Source organism: Phascolarctos cinereus, unplaced genomic scaffold (genome assembly GCF_003287225.1).
Source record: "Phascolarctos cinereus isolate Bilbo 61053 unplaced genomic scaffold, phaCin_HiC Scaffold_1;HRSCAF=81, whole genome shotgun sequence".
Classification (NCBI taxonomy): Eukaryota; Metazoa; Chordata; class Mammalia; order Diprotodontia; family Phascolarctidae; genus Phascolarctos; species Phascolarctos cinereus.
The window spans coordinates 181,814,331-181,833,125 of record NW_027555514.1 but is presented as its reverse complement, the minus strand read 5'-3'; the positions used below and the strand labels follow the sequence as shown (position 1 = coordinate 181,833,125).

The 18,795-nt window shown below is 38.3% G+C and overlaps 1 protein-coding gene across 3 annotated transcripts in view; it reads left to right on the top strand.

Annotated features, from left to right (window-relative positions):
- Window positions 1-16,137, top strand: part of PTPRO (protein tyrosine phosphatase receptor type O) — a 216,784-nt gene extending 200,647 nt beyond the window's left edge. For all 3 annotated transcript variants that reach the window (XM_020994337.2, XM_020994336.2, XM_020994335.2), the window contains 3 exons: window positions 2,792-2,927; window positions 6,695-6,815; window positions 11,902-16,137. In XM_020994337.2, coding sequence (XP_020849996.1) covers window positions 2,792-2,927; window positions 6,695-6,799 — 241 coding nt within the window. In that variant the 3' untranslated portion in view covers window positions 6,800-6,815; window positions 11,902-16,137. The remainder of the gene's footprint in view (window positions 1-2,791; window positions 2,928-6,694; window positions 6,816-11,901) is intronic.
- Window positions 16,138-18,795: the final 2,658 nt, after the last annotated feature.

The window sequence follows — 18,795 nt, the reverse complement described above, 5'->3', positions numbered from 1 at the left end:
CTGTATGTTATTTTCAGAGCCTTGGCTAGAATGAGCTTTCCTTAAGGAGATTCTTTGCCACAGCCACAGACAGCTCTTTGGAAAACAGAGCCAGAGTCTCAGCTAGCTAACTAGTGCCCTTTGACTTAATTTTGTTTTTTAAACTATATTTCCTGGTTACTGAGGCCTGAACCTATGTCAGAAAACTCTCTACTTTAGGGCCAGAAAACCTGGAAAATTGTAATGTTTTGAGAGACTCTGGAAGGACAAAGACTGTTGATGGAGATGGAAATTGTTCTATTTTGGAAAGTAATTTGGAATTATGCCAAGTCACTATTTTACATATCCAGCAACACCAATACTAGGTCTATAATCCCAAAGAGCTCAAAAAATGAGGGACAGGACCCATGTGTACAAATATTTATAGCCACACTTTTTGTTGGAGCAAAGAACTGGAAACAAAGTAGGTAATCATTTATTGGGAAATGGCTAAGCAAATTATAATATATGAATGTGAAATGTGAAATAATAAAAAGAATAGATTTAAAGAATCCTGGGGAATCTTGTATGAATTGATGAGAACAATTATATGCTTTGTAAAGGAAAACATCTTTGAAACTTTTAACTTTTATCTGTGAAAAGATCAATCAACCACTACTCCAGAAAACCAATGATAAGCATGCTTCTCACTCGTTGGCAGAGAAGTGATAGACTGCACATACAGAATGAGACATACATTTTCAGACACAACCAATATGCGATTTTGTTTTCTTTAAGTAATTTTTTTTGTTATAAGAGAAGGCTTTTTTGAAGGGGAGTTGTAGGGGAAGTGGGATGGTGTGAGAGTGATACAAAAAAAGTGAAGAAAAATGTTAAAGAAACATTTTAAAATACACGAAAGGAAATAAAAGAAAGTTCAGATTGGGACACAGGAAAGAAAGTGTTAGTAATGCCATGCTAAGTCTATAATATGTATCTTTTATAAAACTATGTAATGGAGATTTATGGTCTCATATACAACCCCCTCTTTCTATTCTTTGTATATAGAAAGGTTCACGTTTACAGATTTTTGTAAGGTTCATAATAAGATCATAGATTTAGAAACAGAAGGGTATTCAGAGGTTATCTAGTACATCTCTCTCGTTTTACTACTGATGAAAAAAAAACAACTTGTCTCAGACAAGTTATGTGTTTTGCCCAAGGTCACACAGACAATTGGCAGAGGCAGACTTTGAACTCAGGTCTGGCTACTTCAAATTCTTCATTCTTTTCCACTGTACCGGCAAATTCATTTCGAAGGTACTCTGCCACAAAAATTCAATCAAGCTCTGTCGGTCCGACCTGTTGTAGCATTTTGGGAGACCCAAGATGCTTTGAGTCTGCTCTGTAGATGAATTTAAGCAAGCAGAAGAGTTAATAAAGCCCAGTGGGGAAGGTCATTGTCTATTTCCTGCTTAGTCATACACTTGGTCTTTCATATGGTTATATGTCAGCAAAGCCTTTTAACTTTTAAGACCACTGTACACAAATAATTTGAGTCCAGATTTCTCAGTCTAGGATTTTTCCTTCTTTGAAATCTAATATCCTTTAGCTCAGCCCATAATGCTCATAGATCAAATAGCAGAACTATTGAACACATTAGTTCCATTCTAGCCTGAATTCTTCAGTAAAAATGTGAGGCAATTGTCTGGTAGCAGAGAAGAGAGAGCTAACTCACACAGTTAACACCAGATATTATCCTGGGAAATTCTCCAGTCCATGTCTCTTCTACTCTTCCATTTCTACCCCAATCTCGTGATTCTAAGAGTCCTGGGGTTTGGAGTTTGGAGTCTGGTGGGTGACACTTGATCCAGATATCCAATTCCATTTAGAGACAATTGCCCAAGAAGTCCTTGAAGAAGAAGCTATTCTAGGGCCAAATGAAGACTCCTACTTCCAATAGAATTCTTTTATCTGCTATCAAGTGGAAGCTGATCTTTCAGGCTATCCAGGGGTGGGGAACCTGCAGCCTTGACGTCTTCCAGCTCCTTGGATGTGGCCTTTTGACTGAGTCCAAGTTTTACAGAACAAATCCTTTTATTAAGGGGATTTGTTCTGTAAAGTTTGGATTCAGCCAAAGGGCCTTGAGGACCTAGAAGGCCACATGTGTCCATGAGGCCGCAGGTTCCCCACCCCTTCTGCTATACTACTGCTCCAGCCTGTCACACAGACTTCATACTGAGAACATCCCAGGACTATAGTTCTAGGCTGTTTCAGAATCAGATCTTCCTTTGTGTCACACTGGCCACATATCCCAAAGGGGTTGAAGACAGAGGGAAAGGTCCCATAGGTACAAAAAATATCAATAACAACCAACTGGGGAAGCCTGAATCTTTCAATGGGAACTTGATTATGAGGCAGTGTATAAGAGGTGGGGAATTTGGCAGTAGATATAAGCTCAAGGTCCCTCAAAGACACAGACCATGTCTTCCACTTGTCTGGTATTTTCCAATGGACTTTAGTAGTGTTGGGCATAAATTATTGATTTGTTTAGAGAACAAAGAGCCACTGTGAGTGTGTGATCATCATCTCTTTAGTATGTTCATGCAAAAGCAGTATCAACAGCAAAAAAATAATCTTCCGTAGGAAAAAACACCAGAAACAGTAAGTGCATCTCTGGAGAATATTGCTTTTTCTTCATATTGAAGTAAGTGGAAAATATTATGGGGAGCATGATTAATATCTTCCCCAGTGGTGCTACCTAAGTATTGTTTTTTAGGAAAATAACTGATAATTTTCAACAACAAATCAAATTGTCTGAATAACATTGCAGTGCCGGTGTGGGAAGAACAGGAACATTCATAGCCCTCGATCGACTACTACAGCATGTTTGTGATCATGAATATGTTGATATATTGGGTCTGGTGTCAGACATGAGGTCATACAGAATGTCCATGGTGCAGACAGAGGTAAGAGCTTGATTAATATGCATCTTTAAATTTTGCTCTCAAAAGGGAAACATCATTTACATGAATACAACAACAAATATCCTAGTTTTATCTATAACTGTGTTTTCATATATTTTGATGTCCTCCTACCATAAAAGGAGCAATTAATAAGTGGTATGTATATAGTGACTTAAAATTAGCAAAAAATGCTTTCATTTTATATTTTTATTTCTATTTTATATTACCTTATTTCTACCTCACAGAAGCCCTGCAGGCACTATTGGTATTATTATCATCACTATTTTATGTTGAGCAAACAGGTTCACAGATATTAAGTGATTTGCCCAGAGACATAGACCTAGTAAATGTCAAAAGTAGGATCCGAATCCCCTTCCTTCCTCCAAGTCCAGCACTCTAGTTAGTTACTATGTCACACTGCTGTCTGTCTCTAGAAGTAAGCTTATTTTTACAATGATCACATTTTTATTGGCCTCCTACTTCTTTTGATAGAACAGTATCATGGAATCATAGAATTCAGAGCTGAAAGGCATCCCAAAGATATCTAGCCCAACTCCCTCATTTGATAAAAGAAGAAACTTAGGGGGGGCAGCTAGGTGGTGCAGTGGATAGAGAACGGACCCTGGAGTCAGGAGGACCTGAGTTCAAATTCGGCCTCTGATACATAACACTCACTAGCTGTGTGACTCTGGGCAAGTCACTTAACCCCCATTGCCTCACCAAAAAGAAGAAGAAGAAGAAGAAGAAGAAGAAGAAGAAGAAGAAGAGAAAGAAGAAGAAGAAGAAGAAACTTAGATCCAGAGAAATTAAATTTTTATGACTAAACTAAGGTATCTAAACAAGAATGTTTCCACAAGTAAAAAAAAAAGTGACAAAATAAAACATGTAAAAGTGATGACCAAATTTCATTTAAATTGTTAATATTGGGTTTGACTCAGTGAATTTGTCATTAGTCTTTCTCTATGCAAATGGGGATGGATTGCCATCTAATCTACATCTGGCACATAATTTCAGGAGGAAATCTGTTCCCCCCATTCATTTTCTACCTCTCCTTTCATTTAAGTGGATCTCTCATTTTTCACAACATGGAAAAGTCTCAGATAAATGTGCAATGACATTCTTCCTCATCATCTTGTACTGCACACCCCACCCCCCATCTTTGTGGCTTTGGAATACATTACTCCCTGTGCAGGGTGTGATGACAGCGATCACAAACTGGTGCCAGCCAGCAGACTGAAAGTGCTTAGGAGCTGGTTTGCAAAAAGTGGGAGTAGGCATGAATCAGTGTAGGCACAAACACCCCAGGCACCTTTTCCGTAATCCTAGTCAATCAGTTTAAGTTCTGAACATCTTAACTTCAGGTAGACAACGACCGGGTTTTCTAAGTAGTGTGTGGGAGGAACTCTAAATTGAACCTTTTCTTGATCCTTTTAAAATTTCAAATGAACAAAAATGGTTTCTTCCTTATGCTTTGCATGACAAGGCCACTAGATGTCAGGATAATTTAGAAAAATAGCCATTGCTGTTTTACCTACGAGATTCTCCAACCCTCCTCTTCGTCTTCGTTCTCTCTGTCTCTGTGTCTGTCTTTATGCCTTTGTCTGTCTGCCCGTCAGTCTCTCTTTCTTTCTCTTCCTCTCCCCTTCATTCCCAACACAAACACTCATACATGCTGGACACAACAATCTATATGAGAAATAATGGGATCATATGTGAATGTGGTTTAACTCCAGATGTTAAGTAGATATCATTCCTCTCCTTTGAAATTGTTATTCAATTCATAATTTCTTACCTGTCCCTCCTTAAGTAAATTAATATCTAAACCTTTTGTTATAATTTACAGATATCAGAAAAAGCACTTGAAGTCAAAGATCAGAACCTTAGACTTAGGAAGGACATTAAAGAAAATTCAGTCCAATTTCCTCATTTTACAAGTGAGGAAACTGAGACCAAAGAAGTTTGTACTTGCTCAATGTCACACAGATACTTGGTGGCAGAGGCAGGACTGTAGACCCAGATTTCCTAACTCCAACTTCCATGCTCTTTTCACTGACCTGCAGAAAGCCCACTTGGCCCTCACCACCACCAAAAAAAAAATCATGATTAAGAAGGTGACCTTGGACAAAGGATGTTCATCTTAGCCAACAATTCCACGTGTTCGTCCTTGACTTACTTCAAAACTCTTGAGTGCATGCCATATTTTCCAGTTACTTAATCACTCATTTCTCTGTCCAGTTTATGCCTAGAACATGGTGTTCACTTAGCACTATTCTACCATGCCTTGCGATTTCTGTTTTGAAAGGAAACAAGAACCAAATGAAAAATTGAATATTTGTTACCGTCATTATTCCAGAGTACATTTTTTTGTTCTGTGATTGCTAAGTAGCTAATTCTCTAGCAGGTGTCCTGTCCTTGATGTATTTAAAGAACTTTCGAACATACTTTTAGTGGCCTTAGATGGTTCACCTTGAATTCCCTTGCACCTGACTCAGAACTTGCTACATGTTGTTTAACAACTGCTGTATTGTGAAATCAGTGGACTTGGAGCAGAGCCTTGACTAGTAATTCTGGTGCCCAGGACAAGAAAATGGAGGGACATCCCTGGGGGTGGTAGGCGATGGGAGAGGAGATCTCCAGAAAGAGGCTTAGGACCAAGGGAAACAAAGCCTTGTGGGATACCTTGAGGAAGGGAATAACAAGATAGGTGCTGGAACTACTCACCTGGAGTGCAGCTGTGACAGTGGGTAAAAGAGAAGAGAGAAGGGCTCACCATTTGGTAGCTTCCCATTTTAACAATTTTTTTTCCCTTGATGAGTACTGAAGTTAGTTTAGTTTTGCTTTGTTTTTCTCTCTGTTGAAGGAATAAACATTTCATCAACACCATATGAATTTTAGTGTACTACTTCGCAGTTTTTACTAAGTCAGAGCAGGGCTATTGTGAGGATCAAATGAGAATATAGACTTGTAACTCTAAGTTGCTGTCATAAATGTACATTTAAGATTAAATCCATTTTGGTCTTATCGGGAGTATTCCTACTTTATAGAGGACCATAGAGTTTAGAGCTAGAAGAGACCTCAGAAATCATCAGCTTGCTACCAATGTGATCTTAGTAGAATCGCACCCACCCTAATTCCAGTTTATTTATATGTAAAAGAAAGGAGTAGGACTAGATGATCTCTTAGGTCCTTTCCAGCACTAAGACTATGATGAAAGCCAATCCTCTCATTTTATAAATGGAGAAACTGAGACATTATTAAGTGACTTGCCCCATGTTATACAGGTGGTAAGTGTAGCAGAGATTTGAACCTAGGTTGTCTAACAATCAAGTGCTCTTTCTGTTTTACCACATTGACTCATTAAAGTAATAGACTTTTAGGATCCCTTTCAATCATGAGATTCTATGTTGAATACTTTTTGATGAATTACTAAATGAGTGGACTGAAAAATGTATTTTTCTGAGGTATAAGCTTGGTAAAATTTGAGATCTTAGACTTCCTCCCCTGTGCAAAGTAGCAGAGCAACCATCTGCCAAAGGTTATAAGGTCCATGACATATTGCATATTGATGATGAAATGTACTTTGATGTCATTGTATAAGGATGGTGCACCAGGGTGGGGAACCTGCAGTCTCAAGGACACAGGTAGCCTTGTAGGTCTTTGGGTGCGCCCTTTTGACTGAGTCCAAGTTTTACAGAACAAATCCTTATATTAAGGATTTAGACAAAGGGAATACGTGGTTCTGAAGATTTCATACTTCTCTTTTGCTCCAGGAACAGTACATTTTTATCCATCAGTGTGTACAATTGATGTGGATGAAGAAAAAGAGACAGTTCTGCATCAGTGATGTGATATATGAGAATGTTAGCAAGTCCTAGTTAAGGATACTGAGCAGTAAGTATTGAAGAGTATATTATAGATGCTATGTCATAGAACAAGCATGTGAATACCTGCTTAATATTTCTGGTCAATGGAGGGGATGGTAATTCTGCTTTCCAGACATCATACTAGTAGTCATCATACTACCTTCAGCTGTGAACATGGGAAGAAATGTCTGGATCAGGGTAATGGGGCACTACAGGGCAGGGGGATGGTATAGACAAGGAAGAGAAAGGCAGTAAGAATAAGTTTGGGGATAATAATAATAATAATAATAATAATAATAATAATAATAATAATGATATGGCATTTGTATATTGTTGTTCAGCCATGTCTGACTCTTCATGACCCCATGGACCATATTGTCCATGAGTTTTTTGGGGGTTTTTTTGGGAAAGATGCTGGAGTAGTTTGCCATTTCCTTCTCCAGTAGATTAAGGCAAACAGGGTTCAGTAATTTAGCCAGGATCACACATCTAGTAAGTATTTGAGGCCGGATTTGAACTCAGGTGTTTCTGTCTCCAGGCCAGCACTCTGCACTTCACCGTCTAGCTGCCTAGTATTTATACAGCACTTTATATATGCTATTTATATAGCATTTTGCAAAGTGCTTTACATGTTACCTTATTTTATCCTTATAATAACCCTGTGAGGTAGGTGCTATTATTATTATCATTGTACAAATAAGGAAATTGAACCTGAAAAAGATTTAGTGACTTGCTCAGTGTCATACAGCTAGTGAGTGTCTGAGGTAGAATTGTCTTCCTAGGGGCAGCTAGGTGGTGCAGTGGATAGAGCACCGGCCCTGAAGTCAGGAGGACCTGAGTTCAAATCCACCCTCAGACCAAACACTTGACACTTAGTAGCTGTGTGACCCTGGGCAAGTCACTTAACCCTAGTTGCCTTAAAAAAAAAAAAAGAAGAAGAATTGTCTTCCTCACTTCAGGTCCAACACTGTATATACTGTACCGCTTAGCCTCAGTGATGAGAAAATGATGAAAAGGAATATAGTAGCACTCTTGGGTGGTAGAGGGCATGGGGACAAAAGGAGGAAATACACAGACTGGCTATGACCTCATGCATGTAATATTTCTATTTCTTCCCAGACCACCAAGAATAACTGGACTTAAAAGGTCTAAGTAGTAGAGTGATAAAGGGAGATAGGTAGCACGTTGTATACCAGACCTTACTGAGCATTCCTGGAGTTGTCTCAGGATAATATTGCTGAATGATCTTTGAGTTGTGCTCTCAACCATATAAGCATATTGATCCTTCAAGCTTGTGACGTGTATCTATTACTGTAATCTTAAGCTTCTCCTTCTACTTCCCAGGTACAACTAGACATAGCTTTATTGTGTATTAGAAGGGGCCATGTTGCTTTCACCAGTGAGTAAAGTAATGGTTTATTATCAGCTGAAAGAGCGGTGACTTAGGTAGGGACCTGATCAGTGGAAGAATGAAGCAAGAGATAAGAAAAACTCATGTGAGAGAAGATTACTGAATTGAAATCTTTAAGAGTAGACCAAATTCATTTGAGAATCCAGAAGTGAAGAATGAGAGTGGATAGAGAGCCAAGCTTAGAGCTAAGCCTTGGGTTCAAGTCCTCCCACTGACTCATACTGACAGTATGACTCTGGGCATATCATTTATATCTCTTAGTGCTCTAGGCAATTCTTTAAGACTATAAATTGCAGAAAAGATGCCAACTGGTATTGGTAGAATGAGTTTCCTCAGCTAGGAATTCACTATACCAATGAAATCACAGGTCTAGGCTCTATCCCCAGTCCTTTAGGCAGAAGTAAAGAGTTAACCATAGAGCAGGTAATGTATCTGATATAGACAATCCTAGCAAATAAAGCAAATAATATACTTGCTATAACATAAACTGCTTTTATAATAGTGTCCCAATGTGTTGGAATACTTTGGTATTTCATGAAAATGCATTAAATGCATTTCAGTCTCCCTTAATTTCTTCATCACCACCACAACTCCCTTTTCCAATTTTTAAGCATAAGGACAAAATTGAATGATGGAAATGGAAAGAACAGAGAGATAATGATATAATGAGATAATGATAAGAAAGAGGATAGAATGAATTGAAGTGTGTAAAATACATGGATGAGAAGTGGCTAGACGGGGTTTGAATGAATGAATAAGTGAATGAATAAATAAATGCAAAGCATTTATTAAATGCTTTCTGTGTGCCAAGAACTATGCTAACCACTTGCTAGTAATACAAATAAGAGAAAAATAATCCTTGCTCTCAAAGAGTTGACATTCTGATTAAGAGATACAAAGATATGGTGACAGAACAAATGGCAAGGCCAAGGCACTTTAAAGTCCTCTGGCAGGTCGGATGACAATGGCCTAGGATCTAGAGGGTGGGTGGCTTAGCAGGGCAGATGATAAGGCCTTTTGAGTGAGAAGGTACAGTTGTAAGACAGATGGTGAAACTCCTTAGGGTACAGGGCAACCATCTAGGGTATAGACTGTAAAGTTCCATGAGAGTAGGGATTCTTTCAATTGTCTTTGTATCCCCTACACCTCTCATGGTGCCTGAGATATAAATAGGTGATTAAAAATGATTGTGTGTGTATCTGTATCTATATCTATCTATATCTATATCTATATCTATATCTATATCTATATCTGTATCTGTATCTGTATCTATATCTGTATCTGTATCTGTATCTGTATCTGTATCTGTATCTGTATCTATATCTGTATCTGTATCTATATCTGTATCTATATCTATGTATCTGTATCTGTATCTGTATCTGTATCTGTATCTGTATCACATTTGGTCCAATAGTATGTGTGACAGAATATCATTGTACTTGGTACTCAATAATCATTATTATTGAGGATAAAATTAATAATAATTAATAAATAATATATCTAAATATAGTTAATAATATTGATTAATATCAATTTATTATTTAAGAATTAATTAATTTATTATTATTATTGATAATAATTAATCAATCTGCTTGATTGTTAATCAATGCCATGGTACTTGGTATGACACAAATAGACCCAATCCAAGGAGATTTAGTCACGCACAAACTCTCTATGAAGCAGTCTCTGTAAGAAATGAAGAAATAAATTATTTCAAAGAGATATGGAAAGGTTGTGTGAACTGATGCAGAGTCAATGAGCAGAGACAAAAGAACAATTTCTGTTATAACATACAACATAACTATAGAGGGGATGGCATTAGTAACCGGAGGAAGTGGGAAAGATCTTCTCCAGAAGGTGCCACTTGGCTAGAACCTTGAAGGAAGCCAGAAATTCTGAGAAGCGGAGGTAAAAAAGAGAAGAGCATGGCATGAATGGGGAATAGCCAGGGTAAAGGGCTGGATATATGAGATGCACAGTCATGTGTGAAGAGTAACAAGTATGGCTTGACATTAGAATGTGTGGAGAGGACAAAGTGTAAGAAGACTGAAAAGATTGGCAGGGGCCAAGTTGTGGAAAGCTTTAAAATGCACAACAGAGGAGCTCCTATTTGATCCTAGAAGTAAAAAAAGAACCATTGGAGTTAATTGAGTCAAAGGGTGGCATGGTCCGTATGGGCATCTCATCTGAAACCTAGCCATGTCCGAAACCAGAACTCATTATCTTTCCCCAAACAAACAACTCTCCTCTCCTGAATTTCATATCACTTTCAAGGGCACCTCCATCCTCCTAGTCACATAGGTGTACAACCTTGGTTTTATCCTTGACTTCTCACTCAGACTCACACCACAGAGTCAATCTTTTATCAAGTCTTGTCATTTTTGCCTTCATAATTTATCTCCTGTTGTCTTCTTTCTACTCACAAAACAACCAACCGCCATGATTGAGGTTCTAGTTGCCTCTCACCCAACAATTCAATGGGCTTTTAATTGGTCTTCCTCTCTCAAGTTTTCCCCTATTCAAATCCATCCTCCATTCAGCTATCAAAATGATTTTCCTAAAGTTCAGGGCTGACCACATCTCTCTCTGTCTCTCTCTCTGTCTCTCTCTCTCTGTGTTTCTCTCTCTCTCATTGTCTGTGTGTGTGTGTGTCTCTCTCACACACACACATACACACACACACTCATGCACACATATGCACACACACACACACGCACACATGTATACATACTCCTACTCAGTATGTTGCAATGGCTCCCTACTACCTCTGCAATCAAATAAAAAAAGCTTCTGTTTGGCATTTAAAATCCTTCCTAATATGCCTGCTTCCTGCCTTTCCAGTCTTCTTACATACTTTACTTCTCTCCATGTACTCTTCTGTTCCAGCTATACTGGCCTACTTGTTATACCTCACAAATGGCTCTCCGTCTCCCTGTTCTGCACCTTTTCACTAGCTGTCCTCCATGCCTTGAAAGTTCTCCCTTTTCATGTCTGCCTCCTGGCTTCTCTGGTTTCCTTTAGGACTCAGCTCAGATCCCACCTTCTGCAGCAGATCCTTTCCATCCTCCCCTCTCCTCCCTACTACCTCCAGTAATTTTCCTCTGTGGCTATGTGGAAAGAAGAAGTGCATGAAAGATGAAGTGCAGTTAGAAATGACAAGATTTAGCAGCTTCTTGGCTATGTAGGCTGAGAGTGAGTAGTTAAACATAACACTGAATATGAAAACCTGGATCACTGGAAGTTGCCCCAGACAGTAAAAGAAAACTTGATTTCACTGATCCTTTAAGAGAGGCAAATACCATACAGTTAATTCTTACTTTAAAAAAAAAACACAACTAAGAGCATAGATAAAATTTCATTCTTTAAACACTTTAATACACTTCAGTTCTAGATTATGTCTGCTTAATGAAGAAGGTCAACATGGGAAGGAAGGGGAGGGCTGAAAAGGTGAAGAACTTGGACAAAGAAAGAGGAAGGTGAGAGGGAAGGACAAATAGCAAGACAGAAAGAGTCTTTCAGAAAGACAGAGAATCTGGAGACTTGAGAGTGTTGCTTCTAGTTGAAAAAATAAAGTAAATTAGTGACAGGGTTAGAAGACTAGAAACTTCTAGGTGTACTGCTTTGTTGTCCAAACCCATTCACTGAGGGCACAGGACTTTTTTCCAAATGCAGAATGCTAATTGTATTTTTCCTTCATTCACAGGAGAGAACATGAAGGACACCCACCTTCCCTTGCTTCAGGATCATTAGGGATGGAAAGAACCTACTAGCCATTTTGCCAAGGAAGGTCCCTGCTTTGCAGTTTGTGACCAATAAAGAAGATATATTTTATCTTGTAGAAACACTGGGAAGACTTAGCCTTAAAGAGCCTACAGTGTCTTTTGGACTGCTTATTTCTGGACATTTAAAATATTGGACCAAATTCAACCAAACATGATAAAGGATGAGATGCTCTACAGAGGACAGAAAGTATGCCACTCCTGAAGAGTTTGGTTTATCTTTTGCTGGTTGGACTTAGTTTAAAGCAAGTACAATATATACATATATATATATATATATATATTTTTTTTTTGGTGACTATCTCAGAAAGAAAAGTTGCTTTCACTGTGTGTCACTAGTCTATTATTAGCATCTAATAACTCTTCATTATTAAAGAGAGAGGCATGAACATACATCAAGTAATTGCAATTCTGCACAAGGAAATAGGAATACTGCTGTTATTGTTTACCCTAGCATTAAGGTACTGTACCAGGTTAAGGGTGGAGAGGATAATGGGCAAAGAAGCAGGGACTCTGTACCAGTGGAATTTTTTTTCCTGTTCCAAATATAAAAGCTGTAATACAGCTCTGATATAGAATAGAAAAGAAAATATTGTCTTAATTGTTCTAGTTGTTGATGGTTTTTTTCTTTATAATTAACAGTTGGATGTTTCATCCTTCACCCTTTGGGACTTATATCACCATCTAGGTTTCTTTTCAGTGAATCTGGTCTGGGTTCAGAAAAGTTTACAGTCTGATTCTCGTTAGGCTCCGTTGATATACCATTTAGCTGTCCAAGCAATTTTTGGTGCTTGGAGATCTATCATTCCTTTTTTGTTAAATGGCATAGCTCTCTCATACAGCAGACACCCCTTCACCCATAGGAAGGGCTGGGAATTCATGAAACTATGAAAAGGAATTGCAGTATGCTAGGAGAATTACCTGGCTGTGTTTTGGGGATGCTGATAAGCAGTCAGCATGGGTCCCGGCAAGAGTTTTCATTTACTCTCGGGTTGTCAATTTCATTTATTATTGCTGTAATTAGTACCCTTTTATGATTTGAGCATTGTGTAATGACATTGTGTAAGTGTGTATTGTGACAAGAATGCTGTCAAAATGGGTACTGATGGCATTGAGAAGCCTGTTTCTTTGTGTTGCTGCAATACTCATTTGTCTAAGAGGTGATTGAGAGTATAAGGAAAAACATTTAGAATGGAAAGTCAGCATTCATCAACTGCTCATTGCAACAACATTGCTGTTGTCGAGAGAATGGAAGGTTTCTCCCTAGATGCTTTGCACTTCCTGGTTTCTTGGTTAAGTGCATCTTCCCTAGAAGCTTCTTTGGAGATCCCTACAGCTTCTTGTGGGTCAGTGTGTATGGGAAGGATGGATATTTTTTGGCAACCTTAGCAATTATGAAGGATGTCAAGCAAATAGCATTGATAACAAGGCCTCACTAGTAAGAGGGTTTAGCCAGAAAACTTAGGAAAGTTTCCCATGAGGCATAGACCTTGTATTTCAGTTCTTACTTTGACAAGTCTATGGCCAAAGACTCATTCTCCTTGGACAGGTCAATATGACATGAGTTATGACTCAAGAGAGGATACTCTTTATCCCCTCCCCTTTCTTTTTCCCACTGCTATTTCTCACTCTTGTTAAATCTGACACCACTGCTTACTAGTATAATAACTTCATCACTTCGAAAAATCAACACAGCACAGGGGGAAAAAACTATCAGCCATAGTGTGATATTCATAGGCTTTCACAGAGGAGTCAGACCATTGATGAAAACTGCAGCTGAGGAGTTCTATGGTTAAGAATAGAATTTTTTTAAAAAAATGTCACCCAGAAACTAGCAACCTGTTTTAAAAAAATGTGATAGCATTTTACTCTGGACAGTCTCTGGAAATCAAGAACTTCATAAATATCTCATTAATCTCTTCAAGACCTTTACAAGGAAAGCATTGAATATCACTCTGTGATAGATGGCCAGGGTAAGGAACATGGAAATTTGATTAGTCTCCCCCCAAAAAAATTGGTTAACATAGCAAGGCAAATGACAGAATCATGGAATCTCAAAGCAGGAAGTAACCAAAAGGTCATGTAGTCCACCATTTACCTGAGCAAGAATTAATTCTACACCGGGTTGGCAAGTGTTCATCCAGCCCCTGCCTAAAAACCTCTAGTTAGTGTGTTCTACTACCTCCCAAAGCAAGCCAATCCACTCTACCCCCTGGACAATTCCAATTTTTAGAAAATTTTTCCCCAAACTGAAGAAAAATAGCTTCCCTGAACATTAACAATAATAATGGTAGCTGACATTTATATTGCACTTTAAATATTCCTAAGCACTTAGCAAATGTTCCATTTTATCCTCCCAATAACTCTATGAAGAAGATATTACGGGTATTATTCTCCACATTTTACAGATAAAAAAAACCCTGAGGCTCAAAGAGGTTAAACACCTTTCCCATAGTCACACAGCTAGTAAATGTCAGAGGCAGAATTTAAATCCAATTCTGTCTAATGTCAAGTTCACTACTCTACCCACTAAGCTCTGAGTTTTGTCTCGGAAGCCAAGTTGAATAAACCTCTTTCCTCTTACACAGGGCAGCACTTCAAAATCTTGAAGACAGATATATTCCATCTAAGTCTTCTCTTCTCCAGGCACAACATCTCCAGATCCTTGTATAGCATGACATCAAAGCCTTTCATAATCCTCATCTCCCCAAAATGTGATACTCAGAACTGAACACAGTACTCCAGATGTGATTTGACAAAGGGAGAATACAGCAGAGATATCACTTCCCTGGACACCATCACATTTGGTTGCTGTATCATGCTGTTAAGCTTGTAGCCCACTAAAGCCCCCAGATCTTTTATTCAGAACATCTGCAATCCAGCTATACTTCCCTTGTTGTGTTTTGGGAAATTGATTTACTGTACCCTAGTGTAAAGAACGAAAGGAGGAGGTGGGGAGGGAAGAGAAAAGGAGGAGCAGAAAGAGAAACAGAATTTGAGCTTCAGAGGAGGAGGAATAGGAGCCAGGACATTGAGCCAAACCAAGATACTCAATTCTCAACTCTTGGAATGAATACATAAAGATAGAAATCATCTGTTTTAATATTCCTTCTAAGAACCAAATACTAGAGAATTCAATACTCAGAAGGAATTCCTTCTGAGAACTATATTCCCTAAGACAATTTTGACAACCTTGGAAAAGATGACTCAAAGAGCTCCAGACATCCAGCACTTCATACCAGCTTATTTTGGGAAGGGTTCTGGAAATACTGTATGTAATGGTTGTGATTTAGGACCAAAAGTCATTCTGTTAGCTTGTAGATTACCTAGTCATCATCATATCATGTAATGGAAAGAACACTGGAGCATGTTTTAGGAAACTTGAATCCTAACGCTGGCAAAGAAACTTGTGACCTTTGGCAAGTCACTAAACTTCTCCGGGTCTCAGAGCCCTAATTTTTTACATGGGAATATTAATGCCTTTTCTACCTACCTCACAGAGTCATTGTGAGGATTAAATAATAAAAATGTGAAAGTGCTTTGAAAAATTATATGAAAACTTTGTAGGGAAAAAAGTGACTACTCTATTCTTATCCTTTGAGCCAGAGATCTATTTCTGAGCATATACTTCAAGGGACAGAGGGTAGAGAATCAGCTTCAGAGCTGCCAAGACCTGGACACAAGTCCTGCCTCTGACATATTAGCTGTGTGACCCTGGACAAGTCATTTAAATTCTCCATGCTCTAGGCAACTTTCTAAGACCATAAGTTGCAGAGAAGGTGCCAATTTGCATTGGTAAAGGGGGGCTTCCTTATCTAGGAGTTCCCCATACCAGTAAAATCACAGATCTTGCCCCTACTCCTATACTCCAAGGTAGTCAAAGATAAGAAAGAAAGGTCCCATGTGCACCAAAATATTAACAGCAGAACTTTTTCTTTTGAAAAAGACCTGGAAACAAAGAACCCATCAATTGAGAATGGCTAAATTATATTTTATTCTATGAATAGGATGGAATATGATTATACCATAAAACATGATGAATGTGAGGAATTCAAAGAAACATGGGAAGATTTGTATGAACTCCTACAGTGAAGTAAGCAGAACCAGGAAAGCAATATACACAATGACTACAATGATGTAAAAAAAAAAAAGAACAATAACATAAAAATGAACACTGTGTAATTATAAAGGCCAGCCTTGGCCCTGGTGGGGGAAAAATAAGAAAACACACCTCCCTCCTTTCCTTGGAGAGTTGGGAGAATATGAGGATGAATGTTACCTACACTGTCAGATATGGTCAATGTGTCAGTTGGTTTTGCTTAATGCTTTTTAAAAATTTGTTACAAGGGAAGGTTCACAGGGGAGGGCAAAGGGGAGGGGCATATTTGAAAATGACTGTGATGTAAAAACAAAAGGCATCAATAAAACAAAAAGAAGAAAAGTACCATCCAAATGTAATATTATCATTATTATTATTATTATTATTATTATTATTATTATTATTATTATTACTAGGCTAGACCTATAATTATAATTAGTAACTGCAGACAGCTCATCGAATCTCTCCTGAAAAATGCAGTAATTATAGGAGATGTTTGGATTTCTGGCTTTTAGGAAGTCTTCGTTTGCCGGGTCTGGATACGAGAAGAATTAAGTGTGGGATTTCCTTCTTCTGCCACCTTAGCCTTTGACCATCAACCAAGGACCTTGGAGATGAGATGAATACTTTACTGAGTAAAATAATTTTTTCCCTTCTGTCTTTGACAAAGCCGTGCTTCCAAACTAATCAGCTCCCACTCAGTCTAAAGACCCTAATGTAAACATTCTAATGTTAGAATTAGTAGACAAATGAGAGCACCATGGCCTGTGTGTTAAAGAAGCTTTTCTATTGTGAGCTAATCCACCCTAAATACCAATATATCCAATTTATGACCTGAAAATTCTATGCCTAGAAGAAGTGAGTGTCTGGAACTCTACATTATTTAAGGTCAGGTACCATAGGACACAGATTCTCAAATCATCTCTCTTAACTACTAACTGTGAAAATCATTCTATCTAATTTGTGATTCTAGTGTAGTGTATGCATCCTTACATTAGGCCCTAATGCTGTCTTTTTCAATACCGCTTTTCTTTGTTTACAGACAAAGTTTCCACATTTTCCATATGTAAGAGTAACATGAATTGAAATTAGGAAAAAAATTTAAAAATCTAGTTTTTGCCTAAAATTTTACAAATATAACCTATCCTTTACTAAATGTACTAGAAGGGGACAATGTGCCTTCCCATGAGAGCTTTCAATTTTCATTCAAAGCAGGTCCCTTTACCGAGAAAGAAGTACTTTAAAAAACTACTTCATTTCCAGGAATCTTCATTTCTCATTGTCTTTAGTGGGTGCTGATTCCAGCTAGCTGGGTGCTAGAGATGTTGGCTTTGGTCCGAAAGTCAGAACTTTCTAAGTTGTCTTTCAGTAACCAAAATGCCTGACGCTGCGTAGCAGGAAGTACTCACTATTCATGCTGGAACAAGCCCAATGCAATCTGCTATAAAATGAACTGGCTATTCTAATCCACAGAGACACTGCCTGGTGCCTCACTCAGCATTAGAGTCAACAGGTTATATTGGCACACAAAAAAAGAACTACCATGTGAGCCAAAACCCACTTTTTAAAAACACACAGAAAGCGGCACGCAGAAACTGAAACCCACACCCCTTATTTGAAATGCCATTATTTGATGTATTTAAATATAGCTTTAAGACACAACTATCTACTCATAGAAGTTATGTTTGGTTTGTCTGCCTACCTCATATGGTTTTCCTTTCTGCTCAGGCTTATCACAAGATGTTATCCTGAGGGACTATTTAACCGTACTTGGAATAATGAATTCAATTGTAGCACTCCTTTTTAAGGGGGAATGAACAAACTACTATCTAGAGAAGAGCCACCAGTGTAATGAAAGGTCTGTAAATACGAATTAATTAGAAATAAAAAAACATTCACTAAATATTTACTATGTAGCAAGCACTATGCTAAGGGGTAGAGATACAAATAATAAAATCAAAGATAATTCCTTCCCTCAAGAAACTTATATTTGTGGGGAGGAGATGGTGGGGATACACACATGGAGAGTTTGGCCAGTGAGGTACACTTGGATCCTGAAAGGTAAGCTGAGTCATGGGAAAGTGTGTTAACACATCTCTTCCAGGAACAATGGCAGAGTTGATTTGATTATGGTTCCAAAATTGTTATTGTTTAGTCATTTTCAGTCATATCCAATTCTTCATGACCCCATTTGGGGTTTTCTTGGCAAAGATACTGGAGTGGTTTGCCATTCCCTTCTCCATTTTATTTTTACAGATGAGGAAACTGAGGAAAACAGGGTTAAGAGACTTGCCCAGGGTTACATAGCCAGTAAGTGTCAGAGGCCAGATTTGAACTCACAAAGATGAGTCTTCCTGACTTCAGGCTCAGTGCTCTATCCACCATGCCCCCAAGCTGCCTGCTATGGTTCCAAAACTGGAGGGGAAAAGTGGGGAGTAAATTAGAAATGTTACCTACAAAGGAGCAAGGCCATTGTTGAGAATAGGAAGTGAAATGAAGGTGGGCTGCTTCCTAAAATAGTGGACCAGAAGAGGCACTCTTCATCAATAACCTCAAAGCAGGAGTTCCAGAGATGAAAATGTTGAAACTTCTAGGGGATGGTCTCTGATTTAAGCAGGCTGCTGTTGAGAAAATGTCTGGAGAAAAGAGAAATGGTTTGAAAGGGTTGTGGATATTTAGCCTGGAGATAAGAAATCTGTCTTCAAAATATTTTATAAGT